General features: G+C 42.5%; 1 protein-coding gene across 1 annotated transcript in view; it reads left to right on the forward strand.

Annotated features, from left to right (window-relative positions):
• Window positions 1-3,441: 3,441 nt before the first annotated feature.
• LOC135514384 (transmembrane protein 161B) overlaps window positions 3,442-22,273 on the forward strand; it is a 34,658-nt gene continuing 15,826 nt past the window's right edge. The window contains exon 1 of the mRNA XM_064937831.1: window positions 3,442-3,664. Coding sequence (XP_064793903.1) covers window positions 3,662-3,664 — 3 coding nt within the window. The 5' untranslated portion in view covers window positions 3,442-3,661. The remainder of the gene's footprint in view (window positions 3,665-22,273) is intronic.

Consider the following 22,273-nt stretch of genomic DNA (forward strand, 5'->3'; position numbering starts at 1 on the left):
TCAAACGTGCGCTGATTGAGGCCCCCGTGCTCGCCCCCTCTGACCTCACCTTGCCCTTTAACCTGGACACAGACGCGAGCAATGTGGGCATGGGTGGGGTGCTGGCCCAGGTGGGGCCAGAGGGGGAGAGAGTGAAGGCGTAGTTCAACAAAACATTTGACAAACATGAGCGCCGCTACTGTGTCACCCGGCGGGAGCTCTTGGCTGTTGTGGCTTCCATCAAACACTTCAGGTACTACCTGGGTGGCCTGCCCTTTACTGCAAGGACTGAACACTCTGCTCTCCAGTGGCCCATGTCTTTCAGAGAGCCAGAGGGGCAGGTGTCACGCTGGTTGGAGGAGCTTCAGCCGTATGACTTCACAGTGGTGCACAGGGCAGGGGCACGCCACTCCAACGCCGACGCAATGTCCCATCGGCCCAGTTCTGCAGACGGCTGCCTCCACTGTGAGCGGAGAGAGGGACGGGAGAGAGAGCTGTATGCAGAGGAGGGGGTCTGTGCCACAGTGTGTCGTGCGAGCAGGCCTGTCTGCTGTGAGCTGCAGACTGTCGACGTGGCTGAATGGGGGCAGCAGCAGGGACGGTACACAGACCTACAGCCAGTCCTACAGTGGGTAGAGGCGCAGGTGAGGCCACCATGGGAAGAGGTGATAGCGCTCTCACTCACGACCAAAGGGTTGTGGTCAAAGTTTGAGAGACTGCGGCTGGCTGATGGCAGAGGAGAGGTGGCAGGTGGTGGTCCCAAAAGCATTGCAGGAGGCTGCGTTCCAGAGTACTCATTGGGGGGGTGGGGACTGGACACTTTGGGGTCACAAAAACACTGCGCTGCCTCCGTCAGGGCTTTTACTGGGGGCAGCACAAGAGGAATGTGGAGGACTTTTGTAACCGCTGTGACAACTGCACAGCGAGAAAGGGCCCCCCAGGCCGCTTTCATGCTCAGCTCAAACAGTTCCCAGTTGGGGCTCCCATGGAGAGGGTGGGAGTGGATGTAGTTGGGCCGTTCCCCACCACAGACAGTGGAAACCGCTGGGTGCTCACGGCCATGGACTATTTCACAGAGACCATCGTCGATGCCCTGGCAGCGGGGATGTTCAGCAGGTTTGGAGTTGCGGAGTCCATCCACCTCGACCAAGGCAGAAAATTTGAGTCCCGTGTGTTCGCCACCATGTGTGAGAGGCTGGGTATGCACAAGACCCGCACTACTCCTCTCCATCCTCAAAGTGATGGCCATGTGGAGCGCTTCAACAAAATGCTTGGACAGCAGCTGGCCATCGTCTCTTCCAAATACCAGCCTGACTGGGACAAGCACCTGCCTATGGTTCTCATGGCATGCCGCTTTGCTGTCCAAGACTCCACCTCCTGCACGCCTGCCCTCCTCATGGGGAGAGAGATCCGCACCCCTGCGGAGATGGCGTTTTGTCGGCCCCTGGATAGCCCTCATGTTCCCCCGGGGCCGGAGTATGCCCGGAGACTCCAGTACCGCCTGGAGACAGCCCACACCTTCACCAGAGAGCAGCTGGTGAATGCAGGTGTGAGGCAGAATAGGAACTATGATGTGCACACCCGGGGAAGGCACTTTGTGTCTAGGGAGCTGGTCTGGGTCTACAGCCCCCTAAGGAAAAAAGGCAGATGCCCCAAGTTGGACAGTCACTGGGTGGGACCCTGCAGCGTCCTGGAGAGAGTTGTTTATCGGGTGCAGCTTCCTCCCAGGGGGAGAAAGGTGGCACTGCACCAGACAGGTTAGCCCCATACAGAGGGGCCTCTGCTCCCCAAACCCCAGGGCCCCCCAAAATTCCCCACTCTGGCAATGATATTCTCCAGGCACACACCCCCAGGTGCCGCTGACAAGGTTCCAGACAGCCCACTCCCTCTGTCTCCCTCCCTGTGTCACCGCGTGGTTCCCCGGAGCCACAGACTGCATTCCCAGTTCCTGCTTCCTTGTCACCCATATCCCTTCCTTCATCCCCTGGGTCCCAGAGGGGAAGCCCCCTGACACGGATGGAGCCCCCTGTTTCACATCTGGACACTCCGTGACCATCACGGCCACGCAGGCAAAGGAGACCTCCGGGTCGCTTCAGAGACTTTGTTTGTTCCCTCGGGGATGAGGGACTTTGTGGTCGGGAGGCTGTGTAGCGACCCGCACAGACAGCGGTGTTATGTGTTCGGCTATTAGTGGGTTGTGTTGTGCTTACCAGTGTTCCGACATGCCAAACAACCTGCTATCTGCCAATCACGGGAATGCCTGGAATGTTCTGATGCAGGGAATCCTGGTGGTTGGCGGAGTGGCGTGGAGGGGGGTTGGGCAGGGGAATGGAGCATTGGAAGTTAAGACCAGGTTTAGCCATTGTTCTTCTCTTATGTCTGGCCTTCACAAACGACGGTCACGGTTGGCTTGTGGGGTATCTTTCATTTATTTGGCCTGGGCTATGGCCAAACAGAAGCCTGTGTAAAGTTGGGTTAATAAACCGTCAATTCGTAAACTCAATCCTCTGAACAATTGTTCCTTTATGATCTAATCAGGTCATTGCATTGGTGTCAGAAGTGATCGTAACTTTCATCCACGACAGTGGTGTGCTTGGCCAAACAGTAGCCTGTGTAAAGTTGGGTTAATAAACCGTCAATTCGTAAACTCAACCCTCTGAACAATTGTTCCTTTATGATCTAATCAGGTCATTGCATTGGTGTCGGAAGTGATCGTAACTTGCATCCACGACAGTGCGTGTGCTTGGCCGGTGAGCGCGTTCCTGTAAGACGTAGAGTTGCAAGCTAGCGCGAGGACGCGCTCTTTGAATGCCTTTTTTAATTACAATAACATGCAAAAAAACACAACATTATTTATGTTTAGCTAAACAGGTGTATTTTCAATTTTATTTTTGCATGTTGTTATTTTGGCGTTAATATGCGTCACATAACAGAATGACGGGTCGCCACTGCACTTACTACAGAATCATTTATGTTTAATTGTTTTATTGAAATGGTGCATCATGTCAAATTAGGCCATAGGCTTCACTAAAGTAGTACAACCCACTGTAGCGCATGAGGCTATTTCAAATTCGCAATAGGCAAATACTAGAAAATCTTCACCTGCCAAATAAAACATTTCTAAAACACTGCACATTCTTCTTTAGTTCAGATCTCCAGTTCAGAGTTCATTCAGATCTCGCTGGGTTTCTCATCCATTGACAGACTGCTGAAAGTAAAAGTCACGTGTACCTTCAGCCGTTCTAGGGGTCCTTAGGTACATTTATTGTGTTCTAAAATGCCTCAATAAAATCCACATATTACAATAGAAAGTATGCCATATTTCATTGTCCGTAAATATGGGTTTACATTAAAGATATCCGTATCAAATGCAATGCGCCATGCTTTTGTTTAAAAGAAAGTAACGCCCACATAAGTCACACTGTAAACAGGCATATTCAGAGACGCCTATATACCCAGAGCCTTAGCGTGACCTCTACTGCAGTTGAAAACATTTGGGAACCGAGCTTGAATGAATTGGTCATTGAAATATAATTGCAGCAGTTTGATTTATAAATTAATTAATCTTAAATATCACCAACTTCAGAAAGGCTTATGTGCTCCGCGCCGCTCGATTTCCGACTCGGGGAGCTTAGTGTGACAGTTGTCGGCGTTAAGTCCATTTCAGCACAACTGCATCAACATGGTGAGTATTCTATCCCACGGCAAGCTTACCATTAACCCCAGTTAGCCGTTAGCTTGATATCAGAGAGCAACCAGCTAACTAGCTGGATAATATTACACATCTGCTGCAGCACTAGCTATTAATGCAGACCTTTCTAATATATACTGAAGTTTCACAACCAGATGTAATATTGCATGTTTAGTTCCAAGTCATGCATTCGGTTCCTGCGCTAGCGAATAACGATATCTAGGTAGCTGACGTTAGGTTAGCAAGCTAGCTAGCTAACGGCAGGTAACTATCCAACCTCAGACACAGTGAACTCCAATTAGTTACTATTACTCGATAGCCAATGTTTTTACCCATCTTATTCTGACAACTACTTAGATTGCTGGAGAATTTGGCGCTCGTGATGCTCAGCAAACAGCTAGAACCTTGCTAGCTTGCCATGTTCACTTTGATTATATCAATCATTGAGAATGTGCAGGTAGGGAAAGGTGTTTCTCACCTCTATATAGAACACTCGTTTTGACCTCAGAATGCCCTCCGCGAGGCGGTATGCTTGTGGGTTATTTTCTACCTTGCCATGTTGTGATATTGCATTTTATCAGCCATACACTGTATGTCCCTCGTACTTTTGTCTCTTATAATATTATTGTACTGGTAATGCTGGCTAAATCCTCAGGGCAACCTGTAAAGATAACTTTAAACTTCTCAAGTTATACGTTGTATGGCACCGAATGTACAAACGATGTAACATAAAAGTAATATCAGATTCCGTAGAATCCCTTGGCATGTTCTGAAATTCAAATGTACTACCAAAAACCAAACACTACAATTTAAAACATTCTGAATGGGAAGATTGGCCTACCATCTCTGATCTAAATGTAGATTTACGATTGATGTCCATTTATGTTTAGGTGAATTGTGTGTTATCATAAGGTCTCCTAAACTATAGGAGGAGAATTCTTAATTTAGTAGTTTGGTATAACCTAAGCGCCTTATCTTTTTCAGATAATGTTGGAATTCATTGCAATTTAGAAAAGGGACTTGAAAGCACTCATGGTTCATTTGTGAATAATGGAAGCACAGGTGTGAGATTTAGGATACTTCGTTGTTTTAAGGATGCACTCACCCACTGAGGGTGGTCTTTGATATGCCAATTATAAGCAGTTTATAACACATTTATAACATCATGGAGAACTTTTTTTAATGGCATTTATGCCTTATGATGCCTGGGCTGTTCAGATTGGACATGTTAGATAAACTATTAAGCTACATTGTCATGTGTGATGGTCAGTGCAACACACAGTCAGAAAGTCACTGATTTGCCTTACCTGTACTTGCAGCTCTCATGCAATTGGCCCACGATTCACAGGTAAGGTGGCTGTAGTAAGCTTTTTTAATGGGGTGCACTATGGCTGCTCAATAGTAGATATGGATAATAGCTTAACAATAATCAATCAGTTCGTGTGTAGCACACCATTATTGTCTATTATTCACAAGTGATATTGGTCTACACAGAATTATTTGACTGACTTTGATATTCTGGCATGTTTTCTCTGTGAATCCATATTGCTAGTAGTGAGTACCATTTCCAGGCAGGGAAACCTTGAAGCTTTTCACCAACTGTCAGCTTAACTAGGGGGGCAGTGGAGATGGGCTCCCCTCTCTGGTCTCCAGTTGGTTTCAGGGGCAAGATGGCAGGCTGCCTGTTGGGGGCGATTGAGCTCTGAGGTGTTTGTTATCTCCCCCCCGGCCTTCAATTGGCCCCTGTGTGGATGGGGTTGTGGGGACTGGGGAAGATAAGAGAGCACATGCTGGTGTTCAATTTCCCCAGGCTTGGGAGTCCTAGTGGGCCCTATGGAGAATGTTCAAGACCGACCCAACTGTGTGTTAGTGTGTGTTTGACCTATATACCCTGTACATCCAAGAGTCTGAGAAATTCCATCCTGCCTGTTATTGTCAGATACCAGAGGTCACATTTCTAAAGATGTCAGATGAAGAGTAAATTGCAACATTATGGGTCCTACTCCCCCCCTCTGTGACTCTAGTGGAGGTATTGACTTTGGCTTTAAGAGTGCATGCTGCACTGTGTGATGCCTGCCTGGGGTCTCCCAAATTCCAGTCAAACCCCCCACACACATATATTTTCTCCATCTTCTCTTCTGCATTCTCTACCCACATCTCCCTTCCCTCTCTCAAATCCAGTAATAGTCAGTGGTCAGGTCAGAATCAGGAAACCAGTGAACTTATTTTCTGCTCACAGACTCATGAAGGTGCTACATCAGCATATTCTGCAGTAGAGTACTCTTAGAGGGGAAAGTGAGGTAAAATTGGCCATAAAAATGCACAGTAGAAACACTATGAAATTCACCCTTTCACTCACATTTCTTCCCCCACATGATGACCTAATTTTCTCTCATGGAAGCAGTCTCCCAGCTGATGGGAAAAGGCGGTCTCAGTTGTCCAAGGCTTCTCGATGTATTCTGAGCCAGTGTTAATTTTGTCAACAGAAATAGTGACTAAAATATTCGTTAACACCAATCTTTCCATAGTAATTGACCAGATTATTGGTAACTAAATGGACCCAGAAAAAACTAAAACCAAAAAGTATTTTTCTAAAACGAGACTAGACACAATTCTCTGTGACTAAAATCTGACTACTAAATGGACTGGAAAATAGTTTTTGATAGAGATTGAGAGCTTTTCAGTGAAAAGCACAATAAATATTAGCTGCATAGATGCGCAAGCGTTGAGTGTGGGCAGACAGTCTCTGCTCCGGCTCTGATTATATACATCTCGCAGGCGACTCTTGCTTCCCAGTAGCTATTCAGTCACCACCAGCCTTCTAGTTAGCTACCCTTTGCTTGGTTAAGAAGCACTAGCTGCTTTACGAAATTAAAATCAAGCCGCATTGAGCTTCATAGTAAAACAACAGTTTAGCTATGTTTTCTCTCCCTTCAGTATAGAAAAGTAGGCCGTCTGTGGAATTGTTATCTCGTTATACCCTCCCACTTTCCCCACTGCATTTCATAGCCAGGTTCTGTAGCCCATGCAGCCAAGTCTCCTTATTTTCATCAGAGAAAACATCTTGGTTCTAGGCCTTGCCGTTCAAACGATATGACCCATAATAACGGCCCAACGTTTTTTTCTCTCACTACGTTTCTTTTTCAAATGAATTGGCGGCGGGGCTGTTCTAAAACTAGGGTACTTGCGGACTGTTAACCATTTGTTTAGGCTACACCTTGTTCAGTCATGATACCTCATTGGCTAGCTATAGATGACAACCTAGGGCGTTTTCAGTAGGACGCAACATTTTGGAACGTTCAGATCGAAACATGCTATGTAGAACAAACGTGTATCTGACATTTTTGAATAAGGAATAACATCACCTCTATTCATGGAATGTCTATCTGCCAAGTTCAAGATAATTTTGCAACGGAACGTGGCCCTGGTAACATCATCGTTAGCCTTTATGCAACCATTTGGTGCCACATAAGAAGGGAAAGGGATAGCAACAGTGTCTAAATGGAAAAGGGACTTAATTTTATTAAGTTAATGTAGACCAAGTAACTCAGACTTGAGCACTTGGACCAGGACTCGAGCACTGGAACTCGGTCTTCAACCAAAGGGACATGTGACTTGACCATTGTTGACTCGGACTTGGACTCGAGCACAGGGGACTTGGGACTCGATTCGGACGAAAGGTTTAGTGACTTGACCACATCACTGGAAGTCATTAGCTCTTGCTCAAAGTAATGAGCCCCTGTTCTACTTTGGACACCAATGTGGCTGCTGGGTCTGTAGAATGTTGATGGCAATGATGCCACCGAGTGATGGAGGTGAGACCCATACTACTTTTATTTACAGTAGCAGTCAACAGTTTGGAGACACCTACTCATTCAAGTTATTATTTTAAAAAACAAACTATTTTCTACATTGTAGAATAATAGTGAAGATAACTTTTATATAAAACTTTATGGAATCATGCAGTAACCAAAAAAACTTAAACAAATACAAATTTAGGAAATATTTGAGATTCTTCAAAGTAGCCACCCTTCGTGTTGATGACAGCTTTGCGCACTCTTGGCGTTCTCTCAACCAACTGGAATGCTTTTCCAACAGTCTTGGAGTTCCCACATGCTGAGCACTTGTTGGCTACTTTCTCTTCACTCTGTGGTCCAACTCATCCCAAACCATCTCAATTGGGTTGAGGGTGGGTGATTGTGGAGGCCAGGTCATCTGGTGCAGTACTCCATCAGTCTCCTGCTTGGTCAAATAGCCCTTACACAGCCTGGAGGTGTGTTGGGTCATTGTTCTGTTGAAAAACAAATGATTGTCCCACTAAGATCAATACAGATGGAATGGCTAATCACTGCAGAATGCTGTGGTAGCCATGCTGGTTAAGTGTGCCTTGAATTCTAAATAAATAACTGACTCTGTCTCCAGCAAAGCACCATCACACCTCCTCTTCCATGTTTTACCATGGGAACCACAGATGCGGAGATCATCCATCCAACTACTCTGTGTCTAAAAAAGATACGGCGGTTGGAACCAAACATCTCAAATTTGGACTCATCAGACCAAAGGACAAATTTCCACCGGTCTAATGTCCATTGCTCATGTTTCTTGGCCCCAGCAAGTCTCTTCTTATTGGTGTCCTTTAGTAGTGGTTTCTTTACAGCAATTTGACCATGAAAGCCTGATTCACGCAGTCTCCCCTGAACAGTTGATGTTGAGATGTGTCTGTTACTTGAACTCTGAAGCATTTATTTGGACTGCAATCTGAGGCACTGTATATGTACTTTCTTAAGCAGGGGGACCTTGTGGACGCTGCAGGATTTCAGTCCTTGACGGCATAGTGTGTTACCAATTGTTTTCTTGGTGACTATGGTCCCAGCTGCCTTGAGATCATTGGCAAGGTCCTCCCGTGTAGTTCTGGGCTGATTCCTCACCGTTCTCATGATCATTGCAACTCCGCGAGGTGAGATCGTGCATGGAGCCCCAGGCAGAGGGAGATTGACAGTTCTTCTGTGTTTCTTTCATTTGTGAATAATCGCACCAACTGTCACCTTCTCACCAAGCTGCTTGGCGATGGTCTTGTAGCCCATTCCAGCCTTGTGTAGGTCTACAATCTTGTCCCTGACATCCTTGGAGAGCTCTTTGGTCTTGGCCATGGTAGAGAGTTTGGAATCTGATTGATTGCCTCTGTGGACAGGTGTCTTTTATATAGGTAACAAACTGAGATTAGAAGCACTCCCTTTAAGAGCGTGCTCCTAATCTCAGCTCGTTGCCTTTATAAAAGACACCTGGGAGCCAGAAATCTTTCTGATTTGAGAGGGGGTCAATTACTTATTTCCCTCATTAAAATATAAATCAATTTACAGCATTTTTGTCATGCGTTTTTCTTTTTGTTATTCTGTCTCTCACTGTTCAAATAAACCTACCATTAAAATTATAGACTAATTTCTTTGTCAGTGGGCAAATGTACAAAATCAGCAGGGGATCAAATATTTTTTTCCCTCACTGTATGTACTGTATTCTACTGTATTTTAGTCTTTGCAACTCCGACATTGCTTGTCCAAACATTTATATATTCTTAATTCCATTCCTTACTTTAGATTTGTGTGTTGTTGTAACATTTTTGATATTTCTTGTTCGATAATACTGCACTGTTGGAGTTAGAAACACAAGCATTTCGTTACACCCGAAATAACATCTGCTAAACATGTGTATGTGACTGATTTTTATTTGGATTTGAGAGAATACCAAGAGTATGCGATGCTGTCATCAAGGCAAATTGTGGCTACTTTGAAGAATCTCAAATATAAAATATATTTTGATTTGTTTAACACTTTTATTTGGTTACTACATGATTCCATATGTTATTTCATGGTTTTGATGTCTTCACTATTATTATACAATGAAGAAAATAGTAAAAACAAACTAAGAAATACCCCTGAATGAGTAGGTATGTCAACGTTGACTAAGTACTGTATGTTTGTCATATTTCTGCTGTTGGGAAGACAATAGGATGTTATGCAGAAAAATATGTTGGTAGGACAAGGCTATGTATGTTTGCACATAGAAGTCCGTGATTTTATATTTACTATAGGTTAATGAGGCATACAAATGTGGCGTGTGACTAAAATGTGGCACATGAAAGGGCATTTTGTTGACCACATTGGCCCACTGTTTTTGTCAGTTTGACAATAACTTGACTCAATCATTATTCAAATGACAAATTTGTCTAAGATCTAGTGCTATTCAAAGGCCTACATTAGTGTGTTTGTGTGCGCGCATCCACATGAGTACGTGCTGATATGGCTAAGGCACTTGCAAAAACAACCATCGGTGTGTAAAAGTTGGACTACCCTACACTGAGCGTGTAAAGTAAGAGCACGATATGAATGATTCTACCCAGCCTGTTTAAGAGAGTATTGATCCGTAAGGGTTGAAATGAAATCCCCTGTGCTAAAGCCTAAGCTGGCTTTCACAGGACCAGCTTCCCACTGTTGAGTGCTGCTTGTTCTCAGATGAGCATAATAGGTGCTGAGAGTCACTTTTTTTTATTACACTGATGGTTGTTTTTGCAAGTGCCTCAAATGTGCCAATAAAAACATTTAATGGTCTCACTTCTTTGTTTCTGCAGTTGTCTATCATAACAGAAGAAGTGCACCTTGCTGCTGTGTAGCCTACTCCATTGTTGGAAATTACAGTGTACAAATTATTGGACTTTCATTGGGAGTGTGTATGAGCGATTCTGCATTGTACAGTATTAACAGTCCTAAATGGCTATCTTAGAGACCCATTTTTTTTTTATTGGGGTGTACTTCAGTTGAGTTAATGTGTACTCTCGTAAGTTGCTTACTAATAAGCCTTATCTAATTGTTTCCTAATATTATTTCTCTAATAATCCCTCATGTAATTGAGTTTGTCTCCTGCACGAAGTTGGTTAAAACTCATGTCTGAAAACACATGCTACACTACAACTCTTAATGGCTCAGGAAATTGTTTCAATAATGATTTGTTCAGTTTCTTCCCTAACCTGTTATCTTCCAAGGACTCAAATTGAATTGTATTTGTCAAATGTGCTGAATACAACAGACCTTACAGTGAAATGCTTACTTACAAGCCCTTAACCAACAATGCAGTTTTAAGAAAATCCCTAAAAAAGTAAGACATAATAACAAATAATTAAAGAGCAGTAGTAAATAACAATAGCGGGGCCTAATACAGGGGGTACAGGTACAATGTGCCGGGGGCACCTGTGTCAGGGGTAATTACGTACATGTAGGTAGAGTTATTAAAGTGACTAAGTATAGATAATAACAGAAAGTAGCGGCAGGAGGGGGGGGGTGGCAGGCAATGCAAATAGTCTGGGTAGGTATCTGATTAGCTGTTCAGGAATCTAATGGCTTGAGGTAGAATCTGTTTAGAAGCCTCTTGGACCTAGACTTGGCGCTCCGGTACCTCGCGATAGCAGGACTAGTAACCGGAAGGTTGCAAGTTCAAACCCCCGAGCTGACAAGGTACAAATCTGTCGTTCTGCCCCTGAACAGGCAGTTAACCCACTAGGCCATCATTGAAAATAAGAATAAGAAAATAAGAATTTGTTCTTAACTGACTTAAATAAAGGTAAAAATAAAAAGTCAGGTAAAGAGCTTTGTTTGTCTTAAAGGGGCAGTGTTGTATTGAGACTGTCTTGAATAAGCTAAGTAGTCAGAGGCTCGCATAATTTTGGATTCTCTGTAATAATGGTATGGGAATAATAATAATTCATTTTATTTTGTAAAGTAGTTTCTTGCATCAAACAACACATTTTCAGTCACCTTGTCTGAAGGACAAGTGGATGAACAGGTTAATGTGTAGCCCTTTTTTTTTTTCAAAAGTCTCACGGAATGTAGGCTTACATTGAACACATTTGCTGCTACTGTAGGCTGAATGATAGAACAGCTATTTCCATGTTAAAATGTTATGGGTTGCATTTTTCACCATCATTTTTTTATGGTAGGGCCCTCGTAGGCCTACATTATGATCAAATAGCCACAGTAGCCTACTTGGCCTCTGTTAAAACTGTAACTTAAAGTGTGTACAGCCTCAGTGTTCTGAGTAAATGTGTGCTGGAAGTTGCACACAATTTTCACGATGTTCAAGTTTTGGTCTCAGCAGACCTGAAATTTGCTCAGTGCCAGATTTCTATTTTCTTTTTTTTTACCTTGGTTATGACTGACAATATCTGCAGGTCTTTAGGAAAAAAAAGCTTCTTTACTCTCGTGTTTTGGTCGAGAGGACAAGAAGCTGAAATGACATTGAGGGACAACTAAACCAGCTTTCCACTCTTAACTGTCCCTATCTCAACTCAGTTGAAGGTCACTGTAGAAGTTCCCAAATTGATGTAATCTAATCAAATGTAAACAAGACTTCCATTCTTTGCTTTGCAGTGATTTTTCAGTGCTTTGCACTGTTTTAATGAGACCTATTGCACAAATGGTAGGCTAATTTTCTTTAAATGAACAGCGACACCGTAGTCTAGGCCCAGTACTGTACATTTTAGTAATTTAGCAGACACTCCTATCCAGTGACTTACAGTAGTGAGAGTGCATACATGTTTGTTTTTTCCCCTACACTGGTCCCACATGGGAATCCATCCCACAACCCTGACATTGCAAGCGCATTGAGCAACTGAGCAGCACGGTCCCGCACCTCACTATACGATATTATCACTTTACTTAGGTGGCGATATTGCTATTCTCATGATTCTATATGTATTGTGATTCAGTACTGCGATTTGATTTTCCAAACATATGTCTGCTGCAGAGAAACGAGTTTTGGTCCGTCTGGGAAATCAAAGTGCTGAAAACATGTTGGCTCACTATTTAAAAAGAAGATGGAGAACAAGCTATAGTTTTGGCGCAGGTACAGCCAACTAACAGAGGGGGGTGGGTTAAATGCGGAAGACATTTAAGTTGAATACATTCAGTTGTACAACCCTTTCTCTTTCCTAACAATGTTTTCTGTAAGTAGGCGTACATGGAGTAGCCAGCCAACTAGGAAAAGTAGCCAGCCAGCAAGTTATTAAAGAAGAAGCTGTGTTTTGCTCACCTCTCTTGATTCCACCCGAAATACACAACTAAATTATTAAATACTTTAACGACTTTACCTCCCAACGCTGTAAGATTTGTGTATTGAGTAGAGAAACAACTTTAAAATGACTGAACATGTATGAATTCAGTGTGTTGCGTTGTTTTGGATATCGCCTATATGATCGGGGGTATTTTCTAAGTAAGGTGACCTTTTTAAACATAAAATCTGTTTTGAGATTAAAGCCATAGTTACCGTTTTGCTGCAAGATATAAATTGCCACACTGATGTTTGTTCTTCAAATGATGTATTTTATTGGCTCTGCTGCTCTGGACACTTAAGGTAAGGAAACCAGTTTTGTAATTTAGGGGAATAATCCTTTTAACTGTTTGGCCTGTCAATCATTCACTGTGGGTGGGATTGTCAGGGGAGGGGGCAGGATGTTTGAGTCACAGAATTGGTAGGGTTTCAGACCTGTCAATCACTGTTGGTGGGACTTTGAGGGAGGGCGGTAGATTAGTAATCTAGTCTGAAAAACGACTTTCAATTGAATGTATTGTTGCAAAAACCTAAGAATAAAGGTTGTGTTCTGTCAAGTGCATGGATTCTGTCATAAACATTGATTCCCTGTTGAGGAACAATATAGAATTGCAGGGAAATTCAACCACAAAGACCAAGTTGTTTTTTTTTCAAATGCCTTGCAAAAAAAGGGCACCTATTGGTGGATGAGTAAAACAAAAAATAGCAGACATTAAGTATCCCTTTGAGTATGGTGAAGTTATTAAATACACTTTGGATGGTGTGTCAATACACCCAGTCACGACAAAGATACAGGCGTCCTTCTGAACTTCATTGCCGGAGAGGAAGGAAACCGCTCAAGGATTTTGCCATGTGGGTAATGGTGACTTTTTAAACAATTACAGAGTTTAATGGCTGTGATAAGAGAACTGAGGATGGATCAATGAAATGTTAGTTACTCCTAGGATTGCACATTTTGGGGAATATTCAATAGGTGGAAACTTTCTTGGGAATTAATGGAACTATATGCAAATTAATACCATTTACATGTAGATGTTTGCATTGAATATATGTATCATATGGAGACAAACATAAACCTTTTACCTTATCACAAGTAGACAATTGCAAAGTATTAAAATAGAAATACATGAAAATGTAAAATAGTAATAAAATTTACTTACGAATTGAACTTCAATTAACCTCTTGCGACGAGCAATCCCGTATCCGGGATCCTATTTATAGCCTCAAGCTCATTACCATAATGTAACGTTAACTATTCATGAAAATCGCAAATGAAATAAATATATTTGCTCTCAAGCTTAGCCTTTTGTTAACAACACTGTCATCTCAGATTTTCAAAATATGCTTTTGAACCATAGCTAAACAAGCATTTGTGTAAGAGTATTGATAGCTAGCATAGCATTAAGCCTAGAATTCAGCAGGCAACATTTTCACAACATCAAGAAAAGCATTCAAATAAAATAATTTACCTTTGAAGAACTTCAGATGTTTTCAATGAGGAGACTCTCAGTTAGATAGCAAATGTTCAGTTTTTCCAAAAATATTATTTGTGTAGGACAAATCGCTCCGTTTTGTTCATCACGTTTGGGTAAGAAAAAAACCCGAAAATTAAGTCATTACAACGCAAACCTTTTCCCAAATTAACTCCATAATATCGACAAACATGGCAAATGTTGTTTAGAATCATCCTCAAGGTGTTTTTCACATATCTATCGATGATAAATCATTCGTGGCAGTTGACTTTCTCCTCTGAAGAAAATGGAAATGCGCATGGAGCTGGAGATTACACAATAATTTCGACGGAGGACACCGGGCGGACACCTGGTAAATGTAGTCTCTTATGGTCAATCTTCCAATGATATGCCTACAAATACGTCACAATGCTGCAGACACCTTGGGGAAACGACAGAAAGTGCAGGCTCATTCCTGTCACATTCACAGCCATATAAGGAGACATTGGAACACAGCGCATTCAAAACCATTTCCTGTATGAAATTTCATCTTTGTTTCGCCTGTAGCATTAGTTCTGGGGCACTCACAGATAATATCTTTGCAGTTTTGGAAACGTCAGTGTTTTCTTTCCAAAGCTGTCAATTACATGCATAGCCGAGCAGCTTTTCGTGACAAAATATCTTGTTTAAAATGGGAACGTTTTTATCCAAAAATTAGGAGCGCCCCCTATCTCGAAGTTAAATTTGTTGACTTTTCACATGAGATGATTTCACAGAACAACAAAAGAAAGGGAATATTGAATGATCCCCAATGATCCATTGCATCTCCCAAAAAGCTTTGGTTGCCTTCCTCAAAGATCCCCAAAGTTCCTTCCGCCAGGTGGCTGAGGAAATATGTTGGCACGACTGCCATATTGCATCTCGATCCCAAAGCCCTTGCTTGGAAGTGTACTTTGCCAGACTGCCAAGAACCATGCCCTCATCCAGGCCAAGGTGGCGAGACACGTTAGTGGTGACACCATAGGCCTTGTTAATCTGCACCAGACAGGATGCTCTTGCCAGCATACTTGGTGTCCAACATGTATGAGCTTCCTCTGTTTTTCTCTGCTTGGAGTAACCGTGAAGTGGGCAGGGCAGTACGGTTTTATTCTCTTACATCTGCAAGCAGAGTCTGAACATCAGACAGGATGGCATTGTCTCCTTCAATCCGTGCAATGGCTACTGCTATAGATTTCAGGCTGCTTTCCACTCTCTCCCAAAATACATCTTGATGTGGCTGTCCATTCGGCAGACTGTGATATGGCCATTTCTTGGAGAGACTCCTTCCCCACCAGGAGACTGTCAAACATGATGACACCACCCCAATGAGTGTTGCTGGGCAGATTCAATGTGGTGCTCTTATTCTTCTCACTTTGCTTAGTGAGGTAGTTTGCTGCTATAACTTGATGACCCTTCAAATACCTAACCATTTCCTTGGCTCTCTTGTAGAGTGTTTTCAGTGCCATGATGTCCTTGAGGAGCAGATTCAATGCATTAGCAGCACAGCCAATGGGTAGGACTCCTCCACTTTAGACCAAGCATCCTTCATGTTCTCAGCATTGTCTGTCACCAGTGCAAATACCTTCTGTGGTCCAACATATGATTTGGCAGAGTGTTTACAAATGTACACTGCTTTTCCTTCTACATTGGCTGCAGTGAAATGTCTTCACACATCACATTCACACATCCTATAAAGATTAGAAAGACGTTAGCAAATATATATATATATATATATATATACATACAATTCCATGTACAGATAAATAGTTAACAAGTTAGATACAACATTTGATCTTACAAAGGAGTTGTTTAAAAATTATGCATGTATGGAAACAGGTGAATTAACACTCCTCAGTTAGCAGACGCAAGCACGCTAAAATCCACATGGTAGCAAAAACTAACTAGCAGAAATTGTTAACAAGTTAGAAATGATTTAAACACACTTTGCTGTAGGCTACTATTTACTAGTAAACAACAAATCATGCATGTCATATAAAAATATTCACCGCACAAAGTATTGTAATCAAAACTTACCAGAAAGCATGTAAGTCCTTGGCTCAGACACTGTAGTAGTTTGGGCTCAATAGCATCTCATTAGTGTACAAGATCTTGAGAATAAGTTGCACATGTGATGGAAGAATGCTCTGTTCATGCAGAGGGTTGCAATTTCATTGAATTGGGGATAGTTTAACCAAAATATGCCACAAGACCTAGAATTGCCTTATGTATCTCACAAAAAAAGCTTCACTGTGCACAGAGACGCGTGTCCGGTTTGGTCAGCATGTTAGAGACTTATCGAGAAAGACAAACCGCTGTAATCACTGCCAAAGTTGATTCTAACATGTATTGACTCATGGTTGTGAATACTTATGTAAATTTGTCTTTCCGTATTTCCTGTCAAAATGTGCACACATTTCTAACATGTTTTCACTGTCTTTATGGGGTATTGTATACAGATGGCTGATTATTTTAATTCAGGCTGTAACACAACAAAATGTGGAATAAGTCAAGGGGTGTGTACATTCTGAAGGCATTGTAAGTATCATGACATTAGCTTTTATAATGCTCAATCTGTTTTCTTTTATATTCAACATCTTCATCAAATGTTTTCATAATTTATCTGCAGATAATTTCAAAAAAGCAGTAGTAGCCTAGTATGCAAATTAGGGAGTCAAATAAATGTCTCTCACCGATGATTTGATTCCGTTCACCTAAAAGAAGCTTTTTAAAACAGCCGTTTGGTCGCGAACAACCCATTACTTTTGCTACACTGACGAGTCACTTTAGGCGTCACTGGCAAGTCTCGACATGGGCTTAGAATATTGGGAAAATACACACAATCTTTGGTTTACTTGTCACTATGGACATACAATGTATTTATATGATTTATGAATAGCAAAGGGATATTGGAGATTGACTTTATTCAGTCAGTAATTTTTTTTTTAAATGTACCATTTTTTTCGCAAGCCATAGCAGCAACTCCCGTACGGACTCGGGAGAGACGAAGGTCGAGAGCCATGCGTCCTCCGAAACACAACGCTTTCAAGCCACAGTCCTTCTTAAGACACTGCTCGCTTAACCCAGAAACCAGCCACACCAATGTGTCTGAGGAAACGCTGTACAACTGGCGACCGAAGTCAATGTGCATGCTCCCGGCCCGCCACAGGATTTGCTCGAGCGCGATGGGACAAGGACATTCCGGCCGGCCAAACCCGGATGACACCAGGCCAATTGTGCACCCCTCATGGTCTGTAGTGACACATGCGCCACGCTGGAGGCCCCTTTATTCAGGCAGTTTGGCACCTTTTATAAACTAGTCAACACAAGTTCGGTTGTCAATCAAGGAACAGTAAATAGCAGACAAAATGAGAACATAATTTGCTAATCAATTCATAAAAAATCCTACAATGTGATTTTCTGGATTTTTTTTCTCATTTTGTCTGTCATAGTTGAAATGTACCTATGATAAATTACAGGCCTCATCTTTTTAAGTGGGAGAACTTGCACAATTGGTGGCTGACGAAATACTTTTTTGCCCCACTGTATGTAAATGTGATATTTCAGTTTTTCAATTTTTTTAAATATAAATTAGCTAGCATTTCTAAACTGTTTTTGCCTTGTCGTTATTGGGTATTGTGTGAAGATGAATGAGGGGGGAAAAATACAATTGAACCAATCTTAGAATAAGGCTGTAATGTAACAACAAGATTTGGACAAAGTGAAGAGGTCTGAATACTTTCCGATGCTCTCATCAGAAGTGAAGGCCACAGGTTGGATCCCATACACATGGTAATGCATCTACCTTGTTCACACCGCAGGCCTTTTTCAAATCCCATTCGGTATACTGACTGTTCAAACAAGTGACCAAATGTGGATTTGTGTTCAGACTGAAGTCCATTTTCTGACATGGCTACGCTAGTTGTCATAATAACGACCTGTGTGTGCACGGTGGTGTAGGCTGATTGGTGGTGCTCATGCTTCCTATCACTCAGAAGTTGTATAGCAAGCTAACGTGACAACAATGCCTGTCATGAACATTTCCCAGTTGTTTTGAATGTTCAAAGTCAGTGTAAGAACACTTTTAAAGGCTCAAAGGAGAAGCTGATACAACTTTTTAAATTAGTTATTTTTGGCTAGCCACAGCAGTCAAACTAGCTAACGAGGTAGCTGTTTAGCTTTTGAGTACATTCACTAATTTGTTTGTAAACCATTGTCAAGCTAGTTCGCTACCACATGTTCTTGTCAAACGGGCAACAGAGTAGCTAACTAGCAAGCAACAAGATATGCAAAAAAACAGACTAAAAACCACTTGAGAGCAAATAAATCCAATTTGACCGTCTAGTGTGCACGTACAATGGTTGCTCAACTGAAAATGTTGAGATTATGCTGTTTGATTTAGGTAATTTGTGGTTTAGTACGGTACCCTGCGTCACTGCTTCGTTGCTCCAGACCAACGCAAGGGGGAGTGAGCACTGATTATGCTTTTTGGTCCTACTGTGTCCAACTGACAGTGAATGGGCGACATAAACCTAAATAGAAACTAATTGTGCACGACTTCACTATTACTTACTAAAACTGTTACAGTAAGGTTTTTATTTTATTTTGTTAGGATTAGTTTGCTCTTACTGTAGTACTGTAGTCCACTCCCAACTGTTCACGTTGTACAGTGGTGCAATGGTCTAAGACGCTGCATAACAGTGCAAGCTTCATTGCTACAGATGCTGGTTCAATACCCGTGCCGCCCTTGACTGGGAGACCCATGAGATGATTGTAGGTTTCTCTTCCTCTAAAAACAGAAATAAGTCATTATAAATAACAAACTGGCTTAATTTACAAATTAGTAGCAATGTCTCACCCCATGTTCAAGAATCACCTTTTTCTCACCAATTTTACATTATTTGAAAACAAAATCATCTCAAATATTGTTCTTTTTTAAACCGTGATTATTATTCATTTAGAATTATATAAAAGCCTGCTGGATATTCTCTCATATATTATTAACCCTGTTATTAACAGGACAATATATGTTGGTCATGGCTCCCGAGTGGCACACAGTGGGATTGCCTTGCAGTTCTCCAGCTGCATCCATTGAACGCGCGCAAGGTCGAAGGTTCAATGCAAGGGGGCACGGGATGGGCCGCAGAGCCGCGCACAGACCTGACCCATGGGTGTGTAATTGGTTGGACTAGAATTAGAAAATTAGGGTGTTGAAATGTTATGCTGTTAGTGTAACCTTTTAATTAACCGAGTAGGCTAGTTGAGAACAAGTTCTCATTTGCAACTGCGACCTGGCCAAGATAAAGCAAAGCAGTTCGACATGTAGAAAAACATAGTTACAGTGCCTTGCGAAAGTATTCGGCCCCTTTGAACTTTGCGACCTTTTGCAACATTTCAGGCTTCAAACATAAAGATATAAAACTGTATTTTTTTTGTGAAGAATCAACAACAAGTGGGACACAATCATGAAGTGGAACGACATTGGATATTTCAAACTTTTTTAACAAATCAAAAACTGAAATTGGGCGTGCAAAATTATTCAGCCCCCTTAAGTTAATACTTTGTAGCGCCACCTTTTGCTGTGATTACAGCTGTAAGTCGCTTGGGGTATGTCTCTATCAGTTTTGCACATCGAGAGACTGAATTTTTTTCCCATTCCTCCTTGCAAAACAGCTCGAGCTCAGTGAGGTTGGATGGAGAGCATTTGTGAACAGCAGTTTTCAGTTCTTTCCACATATTCTCGATTGGATTCAGGTCTGGACTTTGACTTGGCCATTATAACACCTGGATATGTTTATTTTTGAACCATTCCATTGTAGATTTTGCTTTATGTTTTGGATCATTGTCTTGTTGGAAGACAAATCTCCGTCCCAGTCTCAGGTCTTTTGCAGACTCCATCAGGTTTTCTTCCAGAATGGTCCTATATTTGGCTCCATCCATCATCCCATCAATTTTAACCATCTTCCCTGTCCCTGCTGAAGAAAAGCAGGCCCAAACCATGATGCTGCCACCACCATGTTTGACAGTGGGGATGGTGTGTTCAGGGTGATGAGCTGTGTTGCTTTTACGCCAAACATAACGTTTTGCATTGTTGCCAAAAAGTTCAATTTTGGTTTCATCTGACCAGAGCACCTTCTTCCACATGTTTGGTGTGTCTCCCAGGTGGCTTGTGGCAAACTTTAAACAACACTTTTTATGGATATCTTTAAGAAATGGCTTTCTTCTTGCCACTCTTCCATAAAGGCCAGATTTGTGCAATATACGACTGATTGTTGTCCTATGGACAGAGTCTCCCACCTTAGCTGTAGATCTCTGCAATTCATCCAGAGTGATCATGGGCCTCTTGGATGCATCTCTGATCAGTCTTCTCCTTGTATGAGCTGAAAATTTAGAGGGACGGCCAGGTCTTGGTAGATTTGCAGTGGTCTGATACTCCTTCCATTTCAATATTATCGCTTGCACAGTGCTCCTTGGGATGTTTAAAGCTTGGGAAATCTTTTTGTATCCAAATCCGGCTTTAAACTTCTTCACAACAGTATCTCGGACCTGCCTGGTGTGTTCCTTGTTCTTCATGATGCTCTCTGCGCTTTTAACGGACCTCTGAGACTATCACAGTGCAGGTGCATTTATACGGAGACTTGATTACACACAGGTGGATTGTATTTATCATCATTAGTCATTTAGGTCAACAATGGATCATTCAGAGATCCTCACTGAACTTCTGGAGAGAGTTTGCTGCACTGAAAGTAAAGGGCCTGAAAAATTTTGCACGCCCAATTTTTCAGTTTTTGATTTGTTAAAGTTTGAAATATCCATCTTGTCCAGATGGGTTAGGGCAGTGTGCAGTGTGGTTGAGATTGCATCGTCTGTGGACCTATTTGGGCGGTAAGCAAATTGGAGTGGGTCTAGGGTGTCAGGTAGGGTGGAGGTGATATTGTCCTTGACTAGTCTCTCAAAGCACTTCATGATGACGGAAGTGAGTGCTACGGGGCGGTAGTCGTTTAGCTCAGTTACCTTAGCTTTCTTGGCAACAGGAACAATGGTGGCCCTCTTGAAGCATGTGGGAACAGCAGACTGGGATAGGAATTGATTGAATATGTCCGTAAACACACCAGCCAGCTGGTCTGCGCATGCTCTGCAGGCGCGGCTGGGGATGCCGTCTGGGCCTGCAGCCCTGCGAGGGTTAACACGTTTAAATGTTTTACTCTACTTTTTATTCTACTTTGTCTCTATACTGACGCTTACCTTGTTTGATTGCCTTGCGGAGCGAATAGCTACACTGTTTGTATTCGGTCATGTTTCCGGTCACCTTGCCCTGATTAAAAGCAGTGGTTCGCGCTTTCAGTTTCACGCGAATGCTGCCATCAATCCACGGTTTCTGGTTTGGGAATGTTTTAATCGTTGCTATGGGAACGACATCTTCAACGCACGTTCTAATGAACTCGCACGACGAATCAGCGTATTTGTCAATGTTGTTGACTGACGCAATACGAAACATATCCCAATCCACGTGATGGAAGCAGTCTTGGAGTGTGGAATCAGATTGGTCGGACCAGCGTTGGACAGACCTCAGCATGGGAGCTTCTTGTTTTAGTTTCTGTCTGTAGGTAGGGATCAACAAAATGGAGTCGTGGTCAGCTTTTCCGAAAGGAGGGCGGGGCAGGGCCTTATATGCGTCGCGGAAGTTAGAATAGCACTGATCCAAGGTTTTGCCAGCCCTGGTTGCGCAATCGATGTGCTGATACAATTTAGGGAGTCTTGTTTTCAGATTAGCCTTGTTAAAATCCCCAGCTACAGTGAATGCAGCCTCAGGATGTATGGATTCCAGTTTGCAAAGAGTCAAATAAAGTTCATTCAGAGCCATCGAAGTGTCTACTTGGGGGGGAATACATACGACTGTGATTATAATCAAAGAGAATTCCCTTGGTAGATAATGCGGTCGACATTTGATTGTGAGGAATTTTAAATCAGGTGAACAGAAGGACTTGAGTTCCTGTATGTTTTTGTGACCACACTACAT

Source organism: Oncorhynchus masou, chromosome 25, assembly GCF_036934945.1.
Source record: "Oncorhynchus masou masou isolate Uvic2021 chromosome 25, UVic_Omas_1.1, whole genome shotgun sequence".
NCBI classification, from domain to species: Eukaryota; Metazoa; Chordata; class Actinopteri; order Salmoniformes; family Salmonidae; genus Oncorhynchus; species Oncorhynchus masou.